At 34.2% G+C, this 19,914-nt stretch overlaps 1 protein-coding gene across 1 annotated transcript; it reads right to left on the reverse strand.

The window, feature by feature from the left end:
- Nucleotides 1–1,603: 1,603 nt before the first annotated feature.
- On the reverse strand, nt 1,604–13,649 carry LOC126979823 (translation initiation factor IF-2, mitochondrial-like). Its single transcript, XM_050829383.1, has 5 exons — nt 13,584–13,649; nt 8,062–8,180; nt 5,800–5,983; nt 2,561–2,701; nt 1,604–2,196 (listed from the first exon to the last, which is right to left on the reverse strand). The coding sequence occupies exons 1-5, from the start codon at nt 13,630–13,632 to the stop codon at nt 2,027–2,029; spliced, it is 663 nt and encodes a 220-aa protein (XP_050685340.1). The 5' UTR covers nt 13,633–13,649; the 3' UTR covers nt 1,604–2,026.
- Nucleotides 13,650–19,914: the final 6,265 nt, after the last annotated feature.

Genomic DNA, 19,914 nt, shown 5'->3' on the forward strand with positions numbered 1-19,914 from the left:
ATTAACTAATATTCCTGGCCTGTTTTTATCGGTTATATTATAATATAAATTATCTAAATCCTATTAAAATATTGTCAACCTTTTTAAATAAAATTTCTTGTCAATTATTTGTATCTTTAGTGGAATTGTGGGCGTTGAAGAGACCGCCGTTATTTATTTATTGATTAAACAAAATAGTGAGATACGAATTATGAGCCTATCAAGTTAATGATGAAATAAATAGACGATTCTTTATAGTAAATGTAATTTTATTTTTCCTTTGATATTGAGGTGTGAACGAAAATCTTAAATGATATAAGTGCTGAAAAACGCGATGTGAGACGCGCAGGAGCAGATGCACAAAAAGTTACGCCCAGTTCAAATTAATTTATACAAGAATAAATTTAATTTTTATTAAATTTTGAATTTGTAATCCTGTAATGTCCAAGCTTTTTGAGAAGTTGCTACTTAAACGGCTAAAGCCTATAATAGAGATTAAGAATCTGATTCCAGAGCACCAGTTTGGGTTTCCGCGAAAAACACTCAAACATAATATTATAGAAATAGCCTTAGAAAGCAGAATTCTGCTCCACAATATTTCTGGATGTGGCACAGGCTTTCGATAAAGTTTGGCATGAAGGCCTTATTTACAAACTAAGAATAGCTTTACTAAAATCATTTGCAGATATTCTTGAATCTTATATTACCAATAGACATTTTAGGATTCGAAAAGAGGAAGTCTGTTCAGAAATTAAGGAGGTAAAAGCTCGAGTGCCTCAGGGAAGTGTATTAGGTCCGGTTCTGTACCTACTATACACAAATGATATTCCTGAATTAGAAAATAACGCTGTTGAGCCCTTTGCTGATGATACTACTCTATTGTGCGTGGGTAGTAACCATAAGGAGGAAGCAGAGAAAGTTCAAAAAGCGGTAAACAGTAGTTAAGTGGACTAAAAATGGAGAATTAAACTTAATGAAAGTACATCTGTTCATATAAGCTTTAGTAATAAGAAACCAGATTACGAGCCAGTTTACATTAATAAGAAAATACAGCTAAATATCTTGGCATGACTCTTGATGCAAAGCTGAGCTGGAAGGCTCACGTCAAGACAAAAAGTTTTAAAAATATGCACAGGCTTCTAGGAAGACACTCTTAAGATGTCAGTGCAAAATAAAGTTTTATTGTACAAGCAAGTCCTTATGCCTGTATGGACTTATGGGATCCAGCTGTGGTGCTGCACCAAACAAACAAATATTAAAATCATACAACGCTTCCAGAATAAAGATGAGAGAAATTGTGAACGCACCTTGGTACATTCGAAACAGCGAACTCCATCAGGTCCTTAACATTGAGTTGATAAATTTATCCAAAATTATGCTGAAGCTCATCGAAAAAAGAATTAAATTCTCCATCTAAACTTGCATAGCAGTTGGTAGTAGTGGCGTCGACATATTTCTCTACAAATCTTTGTGTCCTTGGGTAAGTTTATACTTAGTCGTACCTGCTAAACTTTTTTATGAAATATAAAATAAAAAATTGTTAGTGGTAAAGACTGCCGATAGTATTAAAAACTTAGAACCTTTTAGTATTTAAATTTGAAATTTCATAATGTTAAAAAAACAATTAAATTATAAATTTCAATTTATTTTCAAACACATTTCACAGTAATCAAACAAAAATACTATTTCAACTATGCACATTGAACCTTTCATTAAATCCATTCAATTTCACTTAAAGATATACACAGCACAAATGCTGCACAATACGTCAGCTGTAAAGCTACAGATACCCTATAAGCATTACGGTGACGATTTCACCCATCCAAAAGTGTCTAACTACATTTATTACTTATTTATCTGGTCCTCCAGTTATGAGCATGTCAGTGACGTGAACCCATAAGATTTTCCTCTACCAGTGCCCAAGGCGGCTAAGAAAGTTTTCACTTCAAAAACCTGGATAACTTGGTTCACACCGATCAAATCACGCCAATAATAAATATAACAAGGCAGTATTGAATTAGTTAATTTATTCCAAGTCCTACAGCAGCTAGAAGCCCGGGTCCCAGCGGGTGCCCTCGTGCACGTCCACCTCTCGGTAGCACAGCACCGTGTCCCCGGGCTGCACCTCCAAGCCGGGCTCGAACCTCAGGCCGCACTCCGTGTCGTTCTTGATCGTTGTCACTTCCTCTTTGAGGTGTTTCATTGATGCCAGTTTACCTGTGACCATCGTTTTATAACAATAAGCTGATGGTGATTGATACGACCTGCCCATTACAATGCAGTGCCGGTCAGGATTCTTGGAAAACCCAATAATTCTGAGCGGCACTAGAATTGCGCTCGTCAGCTTGGGACATAAGATGTTAAGTCTCATTTGCCCAGTAATTTCACTAGCTACGGCGCCCTTCAGACCGAAACACAATAATGCATACACATTATTACTTCACGGCAGAAATAGACCCCGTTATATGGTACCCATAATCTAGCCGTCATCCTGTGCAAAGGAAGGCTCGTTCACACCACTGGTAAATAATAACTAAGGGGCTAGATAAGTTAAGATCCCTGGCAGTAAATGTAAATCTACCTTCGAACACAACTTGCTCCCCCCGCACCACTCGGTACTGAGCGTTCCTCATCAAGCTGCCCTTGGTACAGCGACACCCCGCCACGGGAACCTTCTTCTTGCCTTCTGACACTTGGAACTGCTGCAGAACCTTGGCTTCTCCTGAAATATGTATGTCAGCAATATATCATATTGATTAGTTAATGTATTAACAAGCGCTACCAAACGTCGTGGAGCCAAAGGATAATCCTATCCATCTTTTCTAATGACATTTAAATAAATACTGTTATTTATTATCAGTTTAAAGTTGATTATAAATAACTATAATAGCATATTATATTCAGATCTTTAGTTAAATCTACTTTAATTTGATTGATGTCAGTTAGTTGGCACTACAGCAGTGCCAACATTTTGTTAGCATTATCATAGTAGACGGTCATGCTCTATAGATGCTAGAGTGCTAAGTTCGAGTTTTCATTACTTATAATGAAGCCTAAGTGGAAACTCTGCCCAAATACAGTGATTACAAGAGTTGAGTGTATTTAAATAAAAACCGCTCTTACATATATGATATTAAAAGTCTCCTTAAATCATCGTCCTTGTGTCAGATGTTGTATTTATGTTCCAATTTCATTGGACAGAGTGGATGTATCTTTTATTTCTTTTAAAAACCAAGAAGCGAGTTCTAAGTTTTCCAAATTGGAATAGCACCCTCTCTCGTTTCTTTTACAAAACTATTTAGAAGGAACTATTATGAGCCACATTAAAGTTTACTTCCTTTACAAAAGATTAATTTCAAAAACATGTTACTTAATAAGATGTAGAATTTATTTAATAATATATAGAAAAATACAAATGATTTAGTGAAAACAAGCATCACGTTTGAAGTCTTGAGATGAACCAACTAGAACTGTCCTTCCCAATAGCATTGTTGAAGTCAATATCTATAATGATGATGAAAGATGTGTTATCTAATCAGGGGCGTGCATTTAATATAGGCAAAAAGGCAATGCCGTCGTTAATAAGAACCTAAATAAATATATACCACTAGTGTTAAAGTTAATTTAGTTCCGTTATTCTATAACCAAATTTTTATTGAACAACAACCCAGAATTTTTTGCTTACGCTAAATACCTAGTAAAAAACCTTGATAGACAGTCTGTCTATTCCGATTAAGACTGCCCATTCCAACTGTCTGCGTTTCATACAATTAAACAAGTCAACGATGAAAATGTGTGTATCATAGTGAATTTTATTAAAAAATCATTTAATTTAAATACAAATCGTTCTAGGCTATTGAGATAAATACTCTTTTTTCCTCAAAGCAGTTTAACGACTTATGAAGCTGAAAAAAAGTCGGTCTGCTACTTGAATACAGTATACATTTAAGATCTTAAATACATATATTGTAGTGTCTATTCGGCTAATTTAAATTAGCATGCAAAATGTTTACTTATAATTTAAAAAATCCTTAACACTATAATTTTTTTTGTCGATTAACCATTTAAACAGGAGTCCACTCAATCGTTTCTGTAGTAAGTTTTTTATTTCTAGAGGTAGATGATTAAATAATTTTATACACATTGCGTAGCCACTGTTTAGGTATAATGTTGTTCTGGTATTCCAGTGGCCATAAAACATTCTATCCGGTTATCGAGGGGAACCAGGATTCAATTCAATGGCCCTTTAAAATAAATGATTATTTTGTTTTATAAATTTTCACGCTTCAAATATATACATTTCTAAGGACATATCCAAATCTACAAATTCGAGAGCATATCTATCAACGTGATCAGAGAAATTGAGGTCCCTATCTAAGAAGTGTTATCTTATCGTTATCTAAAATATAGTACCTACTGTCAACTTTTTCAATATTTATTCTATTATAATTGATTTTAGATCAGTTTGCCTACATCCTTTTTCACAAAGTTGCATTATCTTCGTTTACAATAAACTTACAACAACAAAAAATAATATTTTTTTCGCAGTACAGTTAATATCCGCTACATATTCATTTAAATTATCAGTATTAGAGACATGAGAATCGATATATCAACGGTGATGCGTTATTATTATTAATATAAATAATAAACAACAAAGGACCCAAAACAGTTCCCTGAGGAACTCCACTTTTACAGTTGGAATAGGATGATTAATCAGTTGTTACTTCTTGCTTTACGTTTGTTTGCGTACATTGCCTGAGTCCAATTAAATATGTTTTAAGTCAAGATAAAGCAGGGCCCCTAATACCTTTGCATTTTTCCTAATAAAATATCCTGATTTACGAAAAGCTTTGGACATCAAGATATTGAACGGTTGCCTGTTTTTTGCAATCAAGATTGTCAATTACTGACTTCAATAGGTTAAAAATGGCAATCGAAGTGGATTTACCCTTTTGGAATCCATATTGATTTGGTGAAATAATAAAAAAAATTATTGAATTAAGCGTTACTTTGCGGAAATCCATAATTATACAAATGATTTAAGTTTTCTTAAGTGTTAATTCCGCCAATATTTGTTTTTAAAACAATTCGACACGTGTTTCGCCTTTACACGAGGCATCCTCAGGACGTGTTGTCTCGCCAAAATCTGGCTCTAGACTCAAGTCTTGACTCAAGACTTAAACTTGAAAGAAAACTTAAATCATTTGTATGGTGAAATAATATTAAATTTTTAACAGAAATTCATTTAATTTTTCGAGAAATATAAGTACATATAATTCTCGAAAACTTTAAGAGTTATTGGACGGTAATTAGATAATAATATATCTCATTCATCTCCTTTTTTTTAAGTTTTATTGTGCGTGACTCTTTTGTATAAGTACCTGTTTCGAAGGACAAATTAGATAAGTCAAAACACTTAGGATCGCTATTCCGGACTTCTTTAAGATCTTTGTACAAATTTCATCTAGCCCAGAAGCATTGGTATTGTTTAGTGACTTTATTACTTCTGCAATTTATAGCTTACTGAATCGTCTATCGTTTAAGTAAGATCATTACGGTTACGAGAGAGGCATTTTAAAACCACAAAATTGACATGCCGAGAGCAAATCATAACGTCAACATTCGTGCGTTGTATGTACAATACCAAATTTCTAACTATATATGTACTTGTACAGCTGTGCCTACCTTGCTAGAAAACTAATGCACGCCCCTGTATCTAATAGTTATCAATAAACTTTAACAAAGAGGAAGTTATAAAACAGTGTGATTCAAATTGTTATGTTTCCAGCTTGTTTTCGTGCCGCGCCGATAACTCACCGATAATTTCTTCTCGCTTCGTGGAAGGTATCCTGGCATTGATCTCCTTCTTCACATCATCCACGAGCTGGTAGATAATGTTGTGTCTCCGCACAGGCACGTTCAGCGTCTTAGCTTCAGCGGCCACGGCAGGCGGGCACTCAACGTTGAATGCGTATATCACTGCGTTGAACGCCTCCGCGATCTTTAACACGAAACAAAACATTTCTTTAGTTATTCTTCAGTTATTCCAAATTTAAAACTTTTTCGGTGTTATTACAAAAAAAAAATCAAACATGGCTTAGACACGTGTTTTGTTAAACAGTGACCTAACTATAACGACGTCTACAATAGAGTTTATCTTTTTTCTATGACAAAATAATTTAGCTTGTACTTCGTTAAGCGCAACATAAACTGAAGTGTGTTTAGCAACAAAAGGAACTGAACGCAATTTTTATCAGCCGTTATAATCGTATTTTTAAGCAATGTCTAAAGATTGTTTAACGCTCGAGAATTTACAATTATTTATATATTTAGGCAGTTTATAATATATATTATATACATATTTGTATTGTAGTTCACTAATAACGTGAACAGCATATTTTTACTACACAGCATTACAATATGTATTATATATTGTGTGTATATATTGTATCAGCAGCTAAATAGACTGATCTCCAAGTCATTGACTCTCATTATACGCCGCCACAACACAGATTGTGTGAAGGCGGCCATAGAGTGTAACAAAGGCTCCAAAGTATTTGTACGAGATTTGTCTATTGGGCAGAGCCAACTGAAAAAAAGCTGAAGACCGATAACGACAGGGATGTTTGGTCTAAACCCGAACTTTTGAGGGAAGTCGTGAAGTTCTACGGACAGTTATACACGACTCCACGGCCACCTGTTACCAACAATGCTGAAGACCCAAGAGACAAATTAACCCGACACTATACCGAAGATACCATCCACGTCAGCCTGTACGATATTAGTATGGCCCTAAAACAGCTTAAAAACAACAAAGCGCCGGGTGATGATGGAATTACAGCCGAACTTCTGAGAGCTGGTGGTACCCCTGTGCTTAAGGCTCTTCAAATAGGGCGATAAAATGATTTTGAAGAACTTTAGACCCTTAACACTTCTGAGCCATGTATGTAAGCTGTTTTCTAGGGTTATCACGAATCGTCTCGTGCGCAAGTTCGACGACTTCCAGCCTCCCAAACAAGCCCGATTCCGAAAAGGTTTCAGCATACCACATACATACGCTGCGGTAGGTTATACAGAAGACGGAAGAGTATAATCAGTCACTATGCTTGGCGTTCGTGGACTATGAGAAAGCCTTTGAATCGATCGAGATCTGGTCAGTGCTTCAGTATTTTCAGAGCTGCCAAATTGATTATCGATATATTAGAGCGTTGAAATGTTTGTATGAAAACGCCACCATGTCAGTCCGTGTCCAAAATCAGTCCTCAAAGCCTATCTGACTGCAATCACATCGGTCAAAACTGTTCACCGCTGCAATGAAAGATGTTTTTAGGCTTCTGGACTGGAACGGACTGGGCATCAATATCAACGGCGAATACATGACTCACCTTCGATTCCCAGACGATATAGTAATCATGGCAGAGACATGGAAGACTTAAGCCATATGCTCGATGGCTTCAATACAGCTTTCCAAGGAGTAGGTCTCAAAATGAACATGGACCAGACGAAGATACTGTCTAATACCCATATCGCACCTACTTCCGTTACAGTTGGGAACGGTACTCTCGAAATTGTTGACTCCGTAAAATCTTCTTGTTCAAAACACAAGTGTCTGAAGACGAAGGTTTTTAACCAGTGTGTGTTGCCAGTGAAGACATACGGAACGCAGACGTGGTCGCTAACTATGGGGCTATGTACAGAATTGCGAATCAGAAATAGAGAGATCCGTAGTGTTGGCAGGCCAAAAAGATGGACCGACGATCTGGTCAAGATCGTCGGAATAGGTTGGATGAGGATAGCGAAGGACCGATCGTCATGGCGATCTTTTGGGGACGCCTTTATCCAACAGTAAACGTCTTCCGGCTGAAATGATGACAAAATTTATTTATTTATTAAAGAAAAACCTACAGCTCATAATACATTGTGTGATTTATAGAATATAAAACATTATGTATTATAAATTTAACTATTACCAACAATACGATTTTTTGAATCAGTACTTGAATTCTGTCAAACTTTGACTAATATGACATATATTATGTATTAGTAGTCATCACAAAACATAATTATTTCACAACTCACCTCAACATCATTGGGCGTGACGGCACCGACCCCGAAGTGTACTAGATCCAGCTTGACTCTCTCATCATCATACGTCTCCAGAATATCCAGAATGGCTTCTACTGAGCCGTCCACATCACCTACGTAACAATATATTAGCTTGTATTATGTTACTTCTATTAACCATATTGTGTTATCAACAATTGACACCATGGGAATAAATAATAAATTGTTTAGATTTGAAACAGCGACATCTCAAGTCAATTTCGTAATATGCAATTATTGGGGTTGAGCAGTTTATCAACTGTAAAGTAGATCCTGTTGATGAAGCCACAACCTGAGAGTTGTACAAGATATAAAAAAAAATACGACCCATGCGTACTCGAACGGTTGGCCCAGTTGGTAAGAGCGCTCGGACGGAAGCCGGAAGGTCTCAGGTTCCAGTCCCAGTTAATCCCAGAAGTGAGGGAATTCACTTTAATAAATTGATTATATACCCAAAAAGAAATTTCACTGGCCATTCTTAACCAAAAAGTATTTTACAGTAGCTGTAGTTTATTGCTTATGCAATAAATTTGTATTTATAATGAATGGTGTATTGCTATGGGGCAACAATGCCGTTATTAATACAATCTTTATGTTGCAGCTATTTGAGCTATTTATAACCTAGGCCCTAAAGAAACATTGGGAGCAAAATTTCAAGAAATTAACATTTTGACTGTTGCTTCTCAATATATTCTTGATAATGTAATGTATGTACATAGGCACATAACTAAATTTGCTTGAAACTGTAATTTTTTTTATGACAGTAAGGTACGGGACGAGCAGGACGTTCAGCTGATGGCAATTGCGACACCTTGCTCATAACAATGCAGTGCCGCTCAGGATTCTTGAGAAACCCAATAATTCTGAGCGGCACTACAATTGCGGTCGTCACCTTGAGACATAAGATGTTAAGCCTCATTTGCCCAATAATTTCACTAACTACGGCGCACTTTAGACCGAAACACAGTAATGCTTACATATTACTGCTTCACGGCAGGAAATGACGCCGTTGTGGTACCCATCAGCCTAGCGAAACTCTCTAAGAAAGAAGCGATTGTATGAAACGTAAAGTGAATTATTTATTTAAAGAAAAAGAAGCAAAAAATTTACAGTATTCAAAACGAAAACTTAGTAATATTTAACAAAATTGGTAAACTATGAATAAAGGTATTAAAATTATATACTCGGTATTATTAGTGCTTATTTATTCCTATTTATTTATTTATTTATTTGTATGGATTTCCAACAGTTGTACATTATTAACTTACATCTAACACATGCCTTATATTATCTAAACATTTGTATGTACTACCAATTATAGGAGAACTCATCATTCCATAAAAATGACAGTGACTCTAATTTGCATTTAAAATGACTAAAAACTACTTAAGTATCTTAAAAATAAGTTGTATAATAAGTAGTAGTTGTAAAAATACTGTTTTCTGAACAAGAACAAATGTTGAATATAATAAATGTTAAACACTAATTAATTGGCCAGAGCGTCGCTACATTTTTTCAGAAAAAGTGAGAGCCTGTCACAACCAATGTCCAGTGTTGCTGTGTTTTTTACACATTCGTTGTATACGCGTGACATACGGGATGTAGGAGCGTCCTGTCCAAGTTTCGTTCGAGCGTTATTAGTTTTAAAGAAAGGACATCGGTTGCCTCTCCGAGGTACGTTTATATTGAAACTACTCAACTACATAACTGTTCATTGTCATCTATTTTTCCATTGAAAACTTTATAGAGAATTTTCATATTTTAAAGAGATCTACGAACTGCCAGTGGTTTCATCCTTAAGTAATCGAGCTTGTTTTTGTAGCACTCTTTATAATTTGAGATCTTAAATCGGAAGGTTTATATTATACTTATATCATATTATCGGAAGGGTTATAAGGTGTTTGATGAGTCTCTTTTGAACACGTTCAATTCTGTAAATGTGAATTTTGTACCCGGGGAACCACACTTGACAACAATATTCTAGTTTGCTACGAACCAAGCTGTTGTACATTGTTTGAAGGATTGTTGTTATCTTTTTGAAATCTTTAGACTGTCTGAGAATAAAGCCGAGCAATTTTAAAGAAGCTGTCACTATAGAATTTATGTGTTTGTCAAATTTTTATTTGTTATCAAATATAACGCCTAGGTCCCGAATGGAGTCTGATTCTTTCAATTTGTTTCCCAAGATATTGTGTGAACTCGTTGATGAACATTTTTTTCTAGTGAATTTTATAAAACTGCATTTACCCGGATTAAGCAGCATACGATTAGCTTCACACCATAGGACAAGTCTGTCAAGATATGCTTGTAGATCTGTTACACAGATTCTTGCTTTATAATTTTAGCTATTTTTAAATCATCTGCGAACAGATAAACCTGACAATTTTTAAATAATTCAGTTATATCGTAAATAAATAAAACAATGAATAAAGGCCCAAAATTAGAGCCCTGCGGAACACCGGAAATTGCATTGAAATAGTCTGAACACTCGCCATTAATCACTACTCTGGCTTTTCGATTAGAAAGGTAGGATTTGCACCAGCTTAAAAGTATGTCACTTATGCCAAAATATTAGTTAATAATAGTTTTTTGATAAGTATCTCATGGTCCACCCTATCAAATGCCTTAGCGAAGTCAGTATAAACTAAATCTACTTGTAGGTTTTTGTCAACCGAATCAATAAGATTTGAAACATATTTGATTAAATTGGTAGTAGTAGACTTTTTAGGCATAAAACAATGTTGGTAGGGGTTTAAGTGGTCTTTAACATGATTGAATATGAATGGGTGTACAAGTGATTCAAAAATCTTGGATACGGTAGAGAGGCCTATATCAATATAGGCCGATAATTGCATACAAATTCCTTTTTTCCATCTTTATAAATAGGTACTATTCGTGCTTCCTTCCATTTATCAGGGAAATTTCCGTTTTTAAGTGAAAAAGTATAAATAAATTGTAAGGGGTATGATATTGAATTTGCACATTTAGTTAAGATTATAGGAGAGGGTATATTGGCAGGTCCATATATCAAGTCCAGGTTTATATCAAGTCTTTTAATTGAACATTCCGGGAAGCTGTTGCTGTGAATCGGTTAAAGTTAATGAGTTGTTTACTGGGGTATTATAGACACTGGAAAAGTGCGCCGAAAATAAGTTACAAGTTTCTTTTAGTGCATTCGATTGCCTTTGTCCTAAATACATTGATGGTGGATATCCCGAAGAGTTTTTACGTTTGTTAGAAATGTGTGTCCAGATATATTTAGAATTTGTACCTATTTCGTGTTATAGAGTAGATATGTATTTGTCATAACATATTTCAGTGAGTTTTACAGTCGTGACGCAGGTATTGAAATTCTAGTAAGTCTAAGGGATTATTATAGATCTTGTACCTTGAATGAAATTTCTTTTATTGCCTTAATAGATATATCAAGTAGGAATTGTACCAGACTGGGTGTATATTTCTACATTTTTTACTTTTAGGTAAATACAGATTTATAATTTTATAAAGTACTAGCTGGCCCAGCAAACGTTGTAGTGCCATATAAAGTAATAAAAAAAATCAATAATATTTTTAGGGTATAAAAATAGATGACGACCGATTCTCAGACCTACCAAATATATCGTACATAAAATTTATGGTACTACAATAATCATTATATTCGATTGCCATATTGCAACTCTATTGCGTGTCTGTGGATAGATTAGAATAATATTAAAATCGCGATACAAAAGTAAGTGTTGATCGTAGATGGGTGAAAATTTGAAATTGTATGTATTTTTTAATGCTGACTCATAATCAAACAAATTTAAAAATATGACAAAAAAAAAATTAAAAAAAAAATCTTAACATTTAGGGAGATTCAAAATAGATGTTGTCCGATTCTCAGACCCACCCAATATGCTCTCAAAATTTCATGAGAATCGGTCAAGCCGTTTCGGAGGAGTTCGGTCCCGCACACCGTGACACGAGAATTTTATATATTAGATTAGGTAGAATTGATTGACCATATCGTTAATGTTATCATATTGTAAAAGTTCATTTACCCATGAGATTTCGTCCAGGGCTTTAGTTATTTGAGCGTAGTCACCTAGTTATTTCGTAATAGTTACTTTTTTGGTATTTCACAGGATTCGAGTTATGACTAGATGGAATTGCAATAGAAATTTGTAATGGTTATTTCAATTTATAATTTAAGGCCTTAACAATCTTAATGCGTATTTTTTTTAAATATGTTTTTAGAGTTTTATAAAGGAATGACATACCGAGGAGTTTTCTGCGGGTATCTAAGATAGTCATATTCAAATATTTCATTTTATCATTCTAGGTAGATCTCAGAAGTCTTTTTTGAACGCGTTCTATCCTTAGCTGGTGAGAATTATAATTAGGTGACCACACTACACTGCAATATTCGAGATAACTTCTGACGTACGTATTATAAATTTTTACTTTTGTACCTGCTTCGAAACAACAAGGTGTTCACACCTTGTTTCGAATTAAGAAACCCAACATTTTTGACGCTTTAGTGACTACATTTCCAATTTGCGGAATAAAGGTCAGTTTGCTATCAAAAATTACGCCAAGATCTCTCAATTCAGATAATTATTTTACAACTGTGCCGTTAATTTGGTAATGAGAATCGAGTGACTAAATGAAACGGGTGAATACTATAAGGTTACATTTTTTATCATTTAAAGTCATATTATTAATATAATATCAATTTGCAACAGCATTTAAATAATCTTGAAGTTAGGCTCTAAAGTCTGTAAAGCTTCTAATAGTTTTAGCTAACTTTAGATTATCTGCAAAGAGATAGGCGTTACTGTGGTTGATGCAAGTTACGATGTCATTAATAAATAAATTAAACAACCAGGGTCCAAGATGTGAACCCTGGGGAACTCAAGAAGATGCAGTGTAAGTATCGGAATTAAATCCTTTTACTACTACATATTGAATTCTATTTTGTAAATATGACTTAAACCAATGTAATGTGGAGACGCTAATCCCATAGAGAGCTAATATTTTAAGAAGAACCGTGTGATATACTTTGTCAAATGCTTTAGCGAAATCGATGTATACAAGGTCGACTTGGTGACCAGTATCAACAGCATTGGCTAGTTCATTATGGTAAGTGACTAAATTTGTAGTTGACGATCGAGATGAAATGAATCCGTGTCGTTGAGTAATGAAGATATGTTTAGTATGATATTATAAGACAGGATTAATTATGGCTTCAAATAATTTATTGATTGATTTTAGTAATTGATAGATTGACAGATGACGGCTATAATTTTTAAAAAGAGGAGATAGCCGGAATCCACTACGTTTTAAATAACTGTTCACTAGACTAGCCGGATAAAACTTATGTCAAGTGACTGCACGTTTCATACTAAACTAAATTGAAATTTTTACTTAGGCAGTCTCCGGCCGCCTCTTATCACGTAGTATTTACATCCTGGGTACCAGGGTGCCCATGATCTAGCCGGCAGCCCGTACCATACCTCTGACGAGCACGTTGAGCGCGGGCCCGAGGTCGCCGGCGGGCAGCATCTTCTCCCGCGGGCCGGCCCGCCCAATAATTTCACTAACTACGGCGCACTTTAGACCGAAACACAGTAATGCTTACATATTACTGCTTCACGGCAGGAAATGACGCCGTTGTGGTACCCATCAGCCTAGCGAAACTCTCTAAGAAAGAAGCGATTGTATGAAACGTAAAGTGAATTATTTATTTAAAGAAAAAGAAGCAAAAAATTTACAGTATTCAAAACGAAAACTTAGTAATATTTAACAAAATTGGTAAACTATGAATAAAGGTATTAAAATTATATACTCGGTATTATTAGTGCTTATTTATTCCTATTTATTTATTTATTTATTTGTATGGATTTCCAACAGTTGTACATTATTAACTTACATCTAACACATGCCTTATATTATCTAAACATTTGTATGTACTACCAATTATAGGAGAACTCATCATTCCATAAAAATGACAGTGACTCTAATTTGCATTTAAAATGACTAAAAACTACTTAAGTATCTTAAAAATAAGTTGTATAATAAGTAGTAGTTGTAAAAATACTGTTTTCTGAACAAGAACAAATGTTGAATATAATAAATGTTAAACACTAATTAATTGGCCAGAGCGTCGCTACATTTTTTCAGAAAAAGTGAGAGCCTGTCACAACCAATGTCCAGTGTTGCTGTGTTTTTTACACATTCGTTGTATACGCGTGACATACGGGATGTAGGAGCGTCCTGTCCAAGTTTCGTTCGAGCGTTATTAGTTTTAAAGAAAGGACATCGGTTGCCTCTCCGAGGTACGTTTATATTGAAACTACTCAACTACATAACTGTTCATTGTCATCTTTCTTAAAACGAACAGTGCTCCTGGGTGGGATGGGATCCCAACTAAGTATTTAAAGTATGTAAAGAATGATATTGTACCAATTATAACCCATCTTGCAAATCTTTGCTTTAGTAAGGGAATCTTCCCTTCCTCCTTAAAACAGTCAATTATTACCCCAGTATACAAGAATGGGGACAGAAATGACGTTAATAATTACAGACCTATATCTATCTTGCCTTGCATTTCTAAAATTTTAGAAAAGCTAATAAATTCTCGCCTTCTTAACTTTCTTAACAGATTTAATATAATATCTCCCTCGCAATTTGGATTCAGAAAAGGTATATCCACAGAAGACGCTGTAACTGCGCTATCTTCATTAGTAACCGAACATCTTGATCAAAATTCAAAGTGTATAACAGTATTTCTAGACTTAAAAAAAGCCTTTGACACGGTTTCTGTCCCTATTCTTGTGAACAAGCTGGAAAATATTGGAATCAGAGGTATGCCTTTAACTCTTTTTAAAGATTATCTTTCTCAAAGAAAACAAAAAGTAAAATTAGAACAGTATTCCAGCGAAGCTACAGAGGTAACATATGGTGTACCTCAGGGCAGCATATTAGGCCCTACTTTATTCCTAATATATATAAACGAACTGTGCAATCTTACAATCGATAATGCTAAAATTTTTTCGTACGCTGATGATACAGCCGTTGTCTTTTCTGGAAGTACCTGGGCAGATGTAAAAAATAGCGCTGAAAAAGGAATGGCTCAAATATCTGCTTGGCTGAAGTCTAATTTACTATCATTAAATACTTCTAAAACAAATTATATATGCTTCAGTATTTATAATAATAATCAGCCCGATGGCAACTTTAATCTGAAAGTTCATAACTGTAAACTTAGCAAACATAATAACTGTAACTGTCCCCAAATCAATAAAGTAGATAATTTCAAATATCTAGGAGTCATACTTGATCAGAGGCTCTCCTGGTACCCTCACCTTGAGCAACCGGCTGAAAGAGTCAGAAAATTAATATGGGTTTTTCGCTCGCTGAGGTACGTGGTCCCAAAGAATGACAAATCTGAGAACGATAGTGATTCCTCTAACACTCTGCTAAAGAGAATATATACTGCACTAGTTGAATCCATCCTAACCTACTGCATTCCAGTGTGGGGAGGTGCTGCAAAAATAAAGTTTTTAGACATTGAGCGCTCGCAACGAGCATTGATTAAGGCCATGTATTTCAAACGTTACAGATATTCTACAGAACAACTTTACCTTGAGTGCGGTTTACTCTCTGTGAGGAAACTGTTTCTGAAACATGTTTTAATCAAAAAACATAAAGAAGTACCATATCTCGTAAATAATAAACAAAGTAGGAGGCAACCTAACGTAACTAAAGTCCCTCGAACAAAAACAAAGTTTGCTAGCGCACAATACAATAGTCTCTCAGCTCAAATTTACAATAAAATAAATAAAAAACTACATATCCACTCAAAACAATATAACGATTGTAAAAAAATCGTAGAGAAGTGGTTAAAGTCTCTCGACTATGAGGCAACGGAGATTTTACTTAAACAACTTAAATAATGTACAGAGTATAATAACTTATCCAATGTTTACATAGATCAGACAGAAAATATTCCACACGCACTTAACATATATACACGCACACAACACTCACAAAAACACACAGTATCGCACGCACACACACACTCACACATAGTTACACATATTTATCATTTAGGTTTATAATAATAAAAAGTAACTTACATGTTCGATAAGAATTAAAAATCGTAATTGTAAATCTTTGTCGCTGTAATTGTTAAGGTGTTCAAAAGTAACTTTCCAAATATTTAAATTGTTAATTTATATTCATTTCATAACCTTTTTAAATTTATATTCATTTCATAACTTTATTATTATTTCACCACCATGTCAATAAAACTTTTGTTAAATATAACACATTGCTGAATTGGAAGAGCGGAGACACCTGGTACAGGCATTATTTGCTTAAAAGGTGACTCCGGCCACTAGCTGCTGTAAACTATGATTTTAAGAGAAATAAATTATTATATTAAATTATTATATTATATATTATATATCTATTTTTCCATTGAAAACTTTATAGAGAATTTTCATATTTTAAAGAGATCTACGAACTGCCAGTGGTTTCATCCTTAAGTAATCGAGCTTGTTTTTGTAGCACTCTTTATAATTTGAGATCTTAAATCGGAAGGTTTATATTATACTTATATCATATTATCGGAAGGGTTATAAGGTGTTTGATGAGTCTCTTTTGAACACGTTCAATTCTGTAAATGTGAATTTTGTACCCGGGGAACCACACTTGACAACAATATTCTAGTTTGCTACGAACCAAGCTGTTGTACATTGTTTGAAGGATTGTTGTTATCTTTTTGAAATCTTTAGACTGTCTGAGAATAAAGCCGAGCAATTTTAAAGAAGCTGTCACTATAGAATTTATGTGTTTGTCAAATTTTTATTTGTTATCAAATATAACGCCTAGGTCCCGAATGGAGTCTGATTCTTTCAATTTGTTTCCCAAGATATTGTGTGAACTCGTTGATGAACATTTTTTTCTAGTGAATTTTATAAAACTGCATTTACCCGGATTAAGCAGCATACGATTAGCTTCACACCATAGGACAAGTCTGTCAAGATATGCTTGTAGATCTGTTACACAGATTCTTGCTTTATAATTTTAGCTATTTTTAAATCATCTGCGAACAGATAAACCTGACAATTTTTAAATAATTCAGTTATATCGTAAATAAATAAAACAATGAATAAAGGCCCAAAATTAGAGCCCTGCGGAACACCGGAAATTGCATTGAAATAGTCTGAACACTCGCCATCAATCACTACTCTGGCTTTTCGATTAGAAAGGTAGGATTTGCACCAGCTTAAAAGTATGTCACTTATGCCAAAATATTAGTTAATAATAGTTTTTTGATAAGTATCTCATGGTCCACCCTATCAAATGCCTTAGCGAAGTCAGTATAAACTAAATCTACTTGTAGGTTTTTGTCAACCGAATCAATAAGATTTGAAACATATTTGATTAAATTGGTAGTAGTAGACTTTTTAGGCATAAAACAATGTTGGTAGGGGTTTAAGTGGTCTTTAACATGATTGAATATGAATGGGTGTACAAGTGATTCAAAAATCTTGGATACGGTAGAGAGGCCTATATCAATATAGGCCGATAATTGCATACAAATTCCTTTTTTCCATCTTTATAAATAGGTACTATTCGTGCTTCCTTCCATTTATCAGGGAAATTTCCGTTTTTAAGTGAAAAAGTATAAATAAATTGTAAGGGGTATGATATTGAATTTGCACATTTAGTTAAGATTATAGGAGAGGGTATATTGGCAGGTCCATATATCAAGTCCAGGTTTATATCAAGTCTTTTAATTGAACATTCCGGGAAGCTGTTGCTGTGAATCGGTTAAAGTTAATGAGTTGTTTACTGGGGTATTATAGACACTGGAAAAGTGCGCCGAAAATAAGTTACAAGTTTCTTTTAGTGCATTCGATTGCCTTTGTCCTAAATACATTGATGGTGGATATCCCGAAGAGTTTTTACGTTTGTTAGAAATGTGTGTCCAGATATATTTAGAATTTGTACCTATTTCGTGTTATAGAGTAGATATGTATTTGTCATAACATATTTCAGTGAGTTTTACAGTCGTGACGCAGGTATTGAAATTCTAGTAAGTCTAAGGGATTATTATAGATCTTGTACCTTGAATGAAATTTCTTTTATTGCCTTAATAGATATATCAAGTAGGAATTGTACCAGACTGGGTGTATATTTCTACATTTTTTACTTTTAGGTAAATACAGATTTATAATTTTATAAAGTACTAGCTGGCCCAGCAAACGTTGTAGTGCCATATAAAGTAATAAAAAAAATCAATAATATTTTTAGGGTATAAAAATAGATGACGACCGATTCTCAGACCTACCAAATATATCGTACATAAAATTTATGGTACTACAATAATCATTATATTCGATTGCCATATTGCAACTCTATTGCGTGTCTGTGGATAGATTAGAATAATATTAAAATCGCGATACAAAAGTAAGTGTTGATCGTAGATGGGTGAAAATTTGAAATTGTATGTATTTTTTAATGCTGACTCATAATCAAACAAATTTAAAAATATGACAAAAAAAAAATTAAAAAAAAAATCTTAACATTTAGGGAGATTCAAAATAGATGTTGTCCGATTCTCAGACCCACCCAATATGCTCTCAAAATTTCATGAGAATCGGTCAAGCCGTTTCGGAGGAGTTCGGTCCCGCACACCGTGACACGAGAATTTTATATATTAGATTAGGTAGAATTGATTGACCATATCGTTAATGTTATCATATTGTAAAAGTTCATTTACCCATGAGATTTCGTCCAGGGCTTTAGTTATTTGAGCGTAGTCACCTAGTTATTTCGTAATAGTTACTTTTTTGGTATTTCACAGGATTCGAGTTATGACTAGATGGAATTGCAATAGAAATTTGTAATGGTTATTTCAATTTATAATTTAAGGCCTTAACAATCTTAATGCGTATTTTTTTTAAATATGTTTTTAGAGTTTTATAAAGGAATGACATACCGAGGAGTTTTCTGCGGGTATCTAAGATAGTCATATTCAAATATTTCATTTTATCATTCTAGGTAGATCTCAGAAGTCTTTTTTGAACGCGTTCTATCCTTAGCTGGTGAGAATTATAATTAGGTGACCACACTACACTGCAATATTCGAGATAACTTCTGACGTACGTATTATAAATTTTTACTTTTGTACCTGCTTCGAAACAACAAGGTGTTCACACCTTGTTTCGAATTAAGAAACCCAACATTTTTGACGCTTTAGTGACTACATTTCCAATTTGCGGAATAAAGGTCAGTTTGCTATCAAAAATTACGCCAAGATCTCTCAATTCAGATAATTATTTTACAACTGTGCCGTTAATTTGGTAATGAGAATCGAGTGACTAAATGAAACGGGTGAATACTATAAGGTTACATTTTTTATCATTTAAAGTCATATTATTAATATAATATCAATTTGCAACAGCATTTAAATAATCTTGAAGTTAGGCTCTAAAGTCTGTAAAGCTTCTAATAGTTTTAGCTAACTTTAGATTATCTGCAAAGAGATAGGCGTTACTGTGGTTGATGCAAGTTACGATGTCATTAATAAATAAATTAAACAACCAGGGTCCAAGATGTGAACCCTGGGGAACTCAAGAAGATGCAGTGTAAGTATCGGAATTAAATCCTTTTACTACTACATATTGAATTCTATTTTGTAAATATGACTTAAACCAATGTAATGTGGAGACGCTAATCCCATAGAGAGCTAATATTTTAAGAAGAACCGTGTGATATACTTTGTCAAATGCTTTAGCGAAATCGATGTATACAAGGTCGACTTGGTGACCA

This window comes from Leptidea sinapis, chromosome 4, assembly GCF_905404315.1.
Source record: "Leptidea sinapis chromosome 4, ilLepSina1.1, whole genome shotgun sequence".
Taxonomy (NCBI): Eukaryota; Metazoa; Arthropoda; class Insecta; order Lepidoptera; family Pieridae; genus Leptidea; species Leptidea sinapis.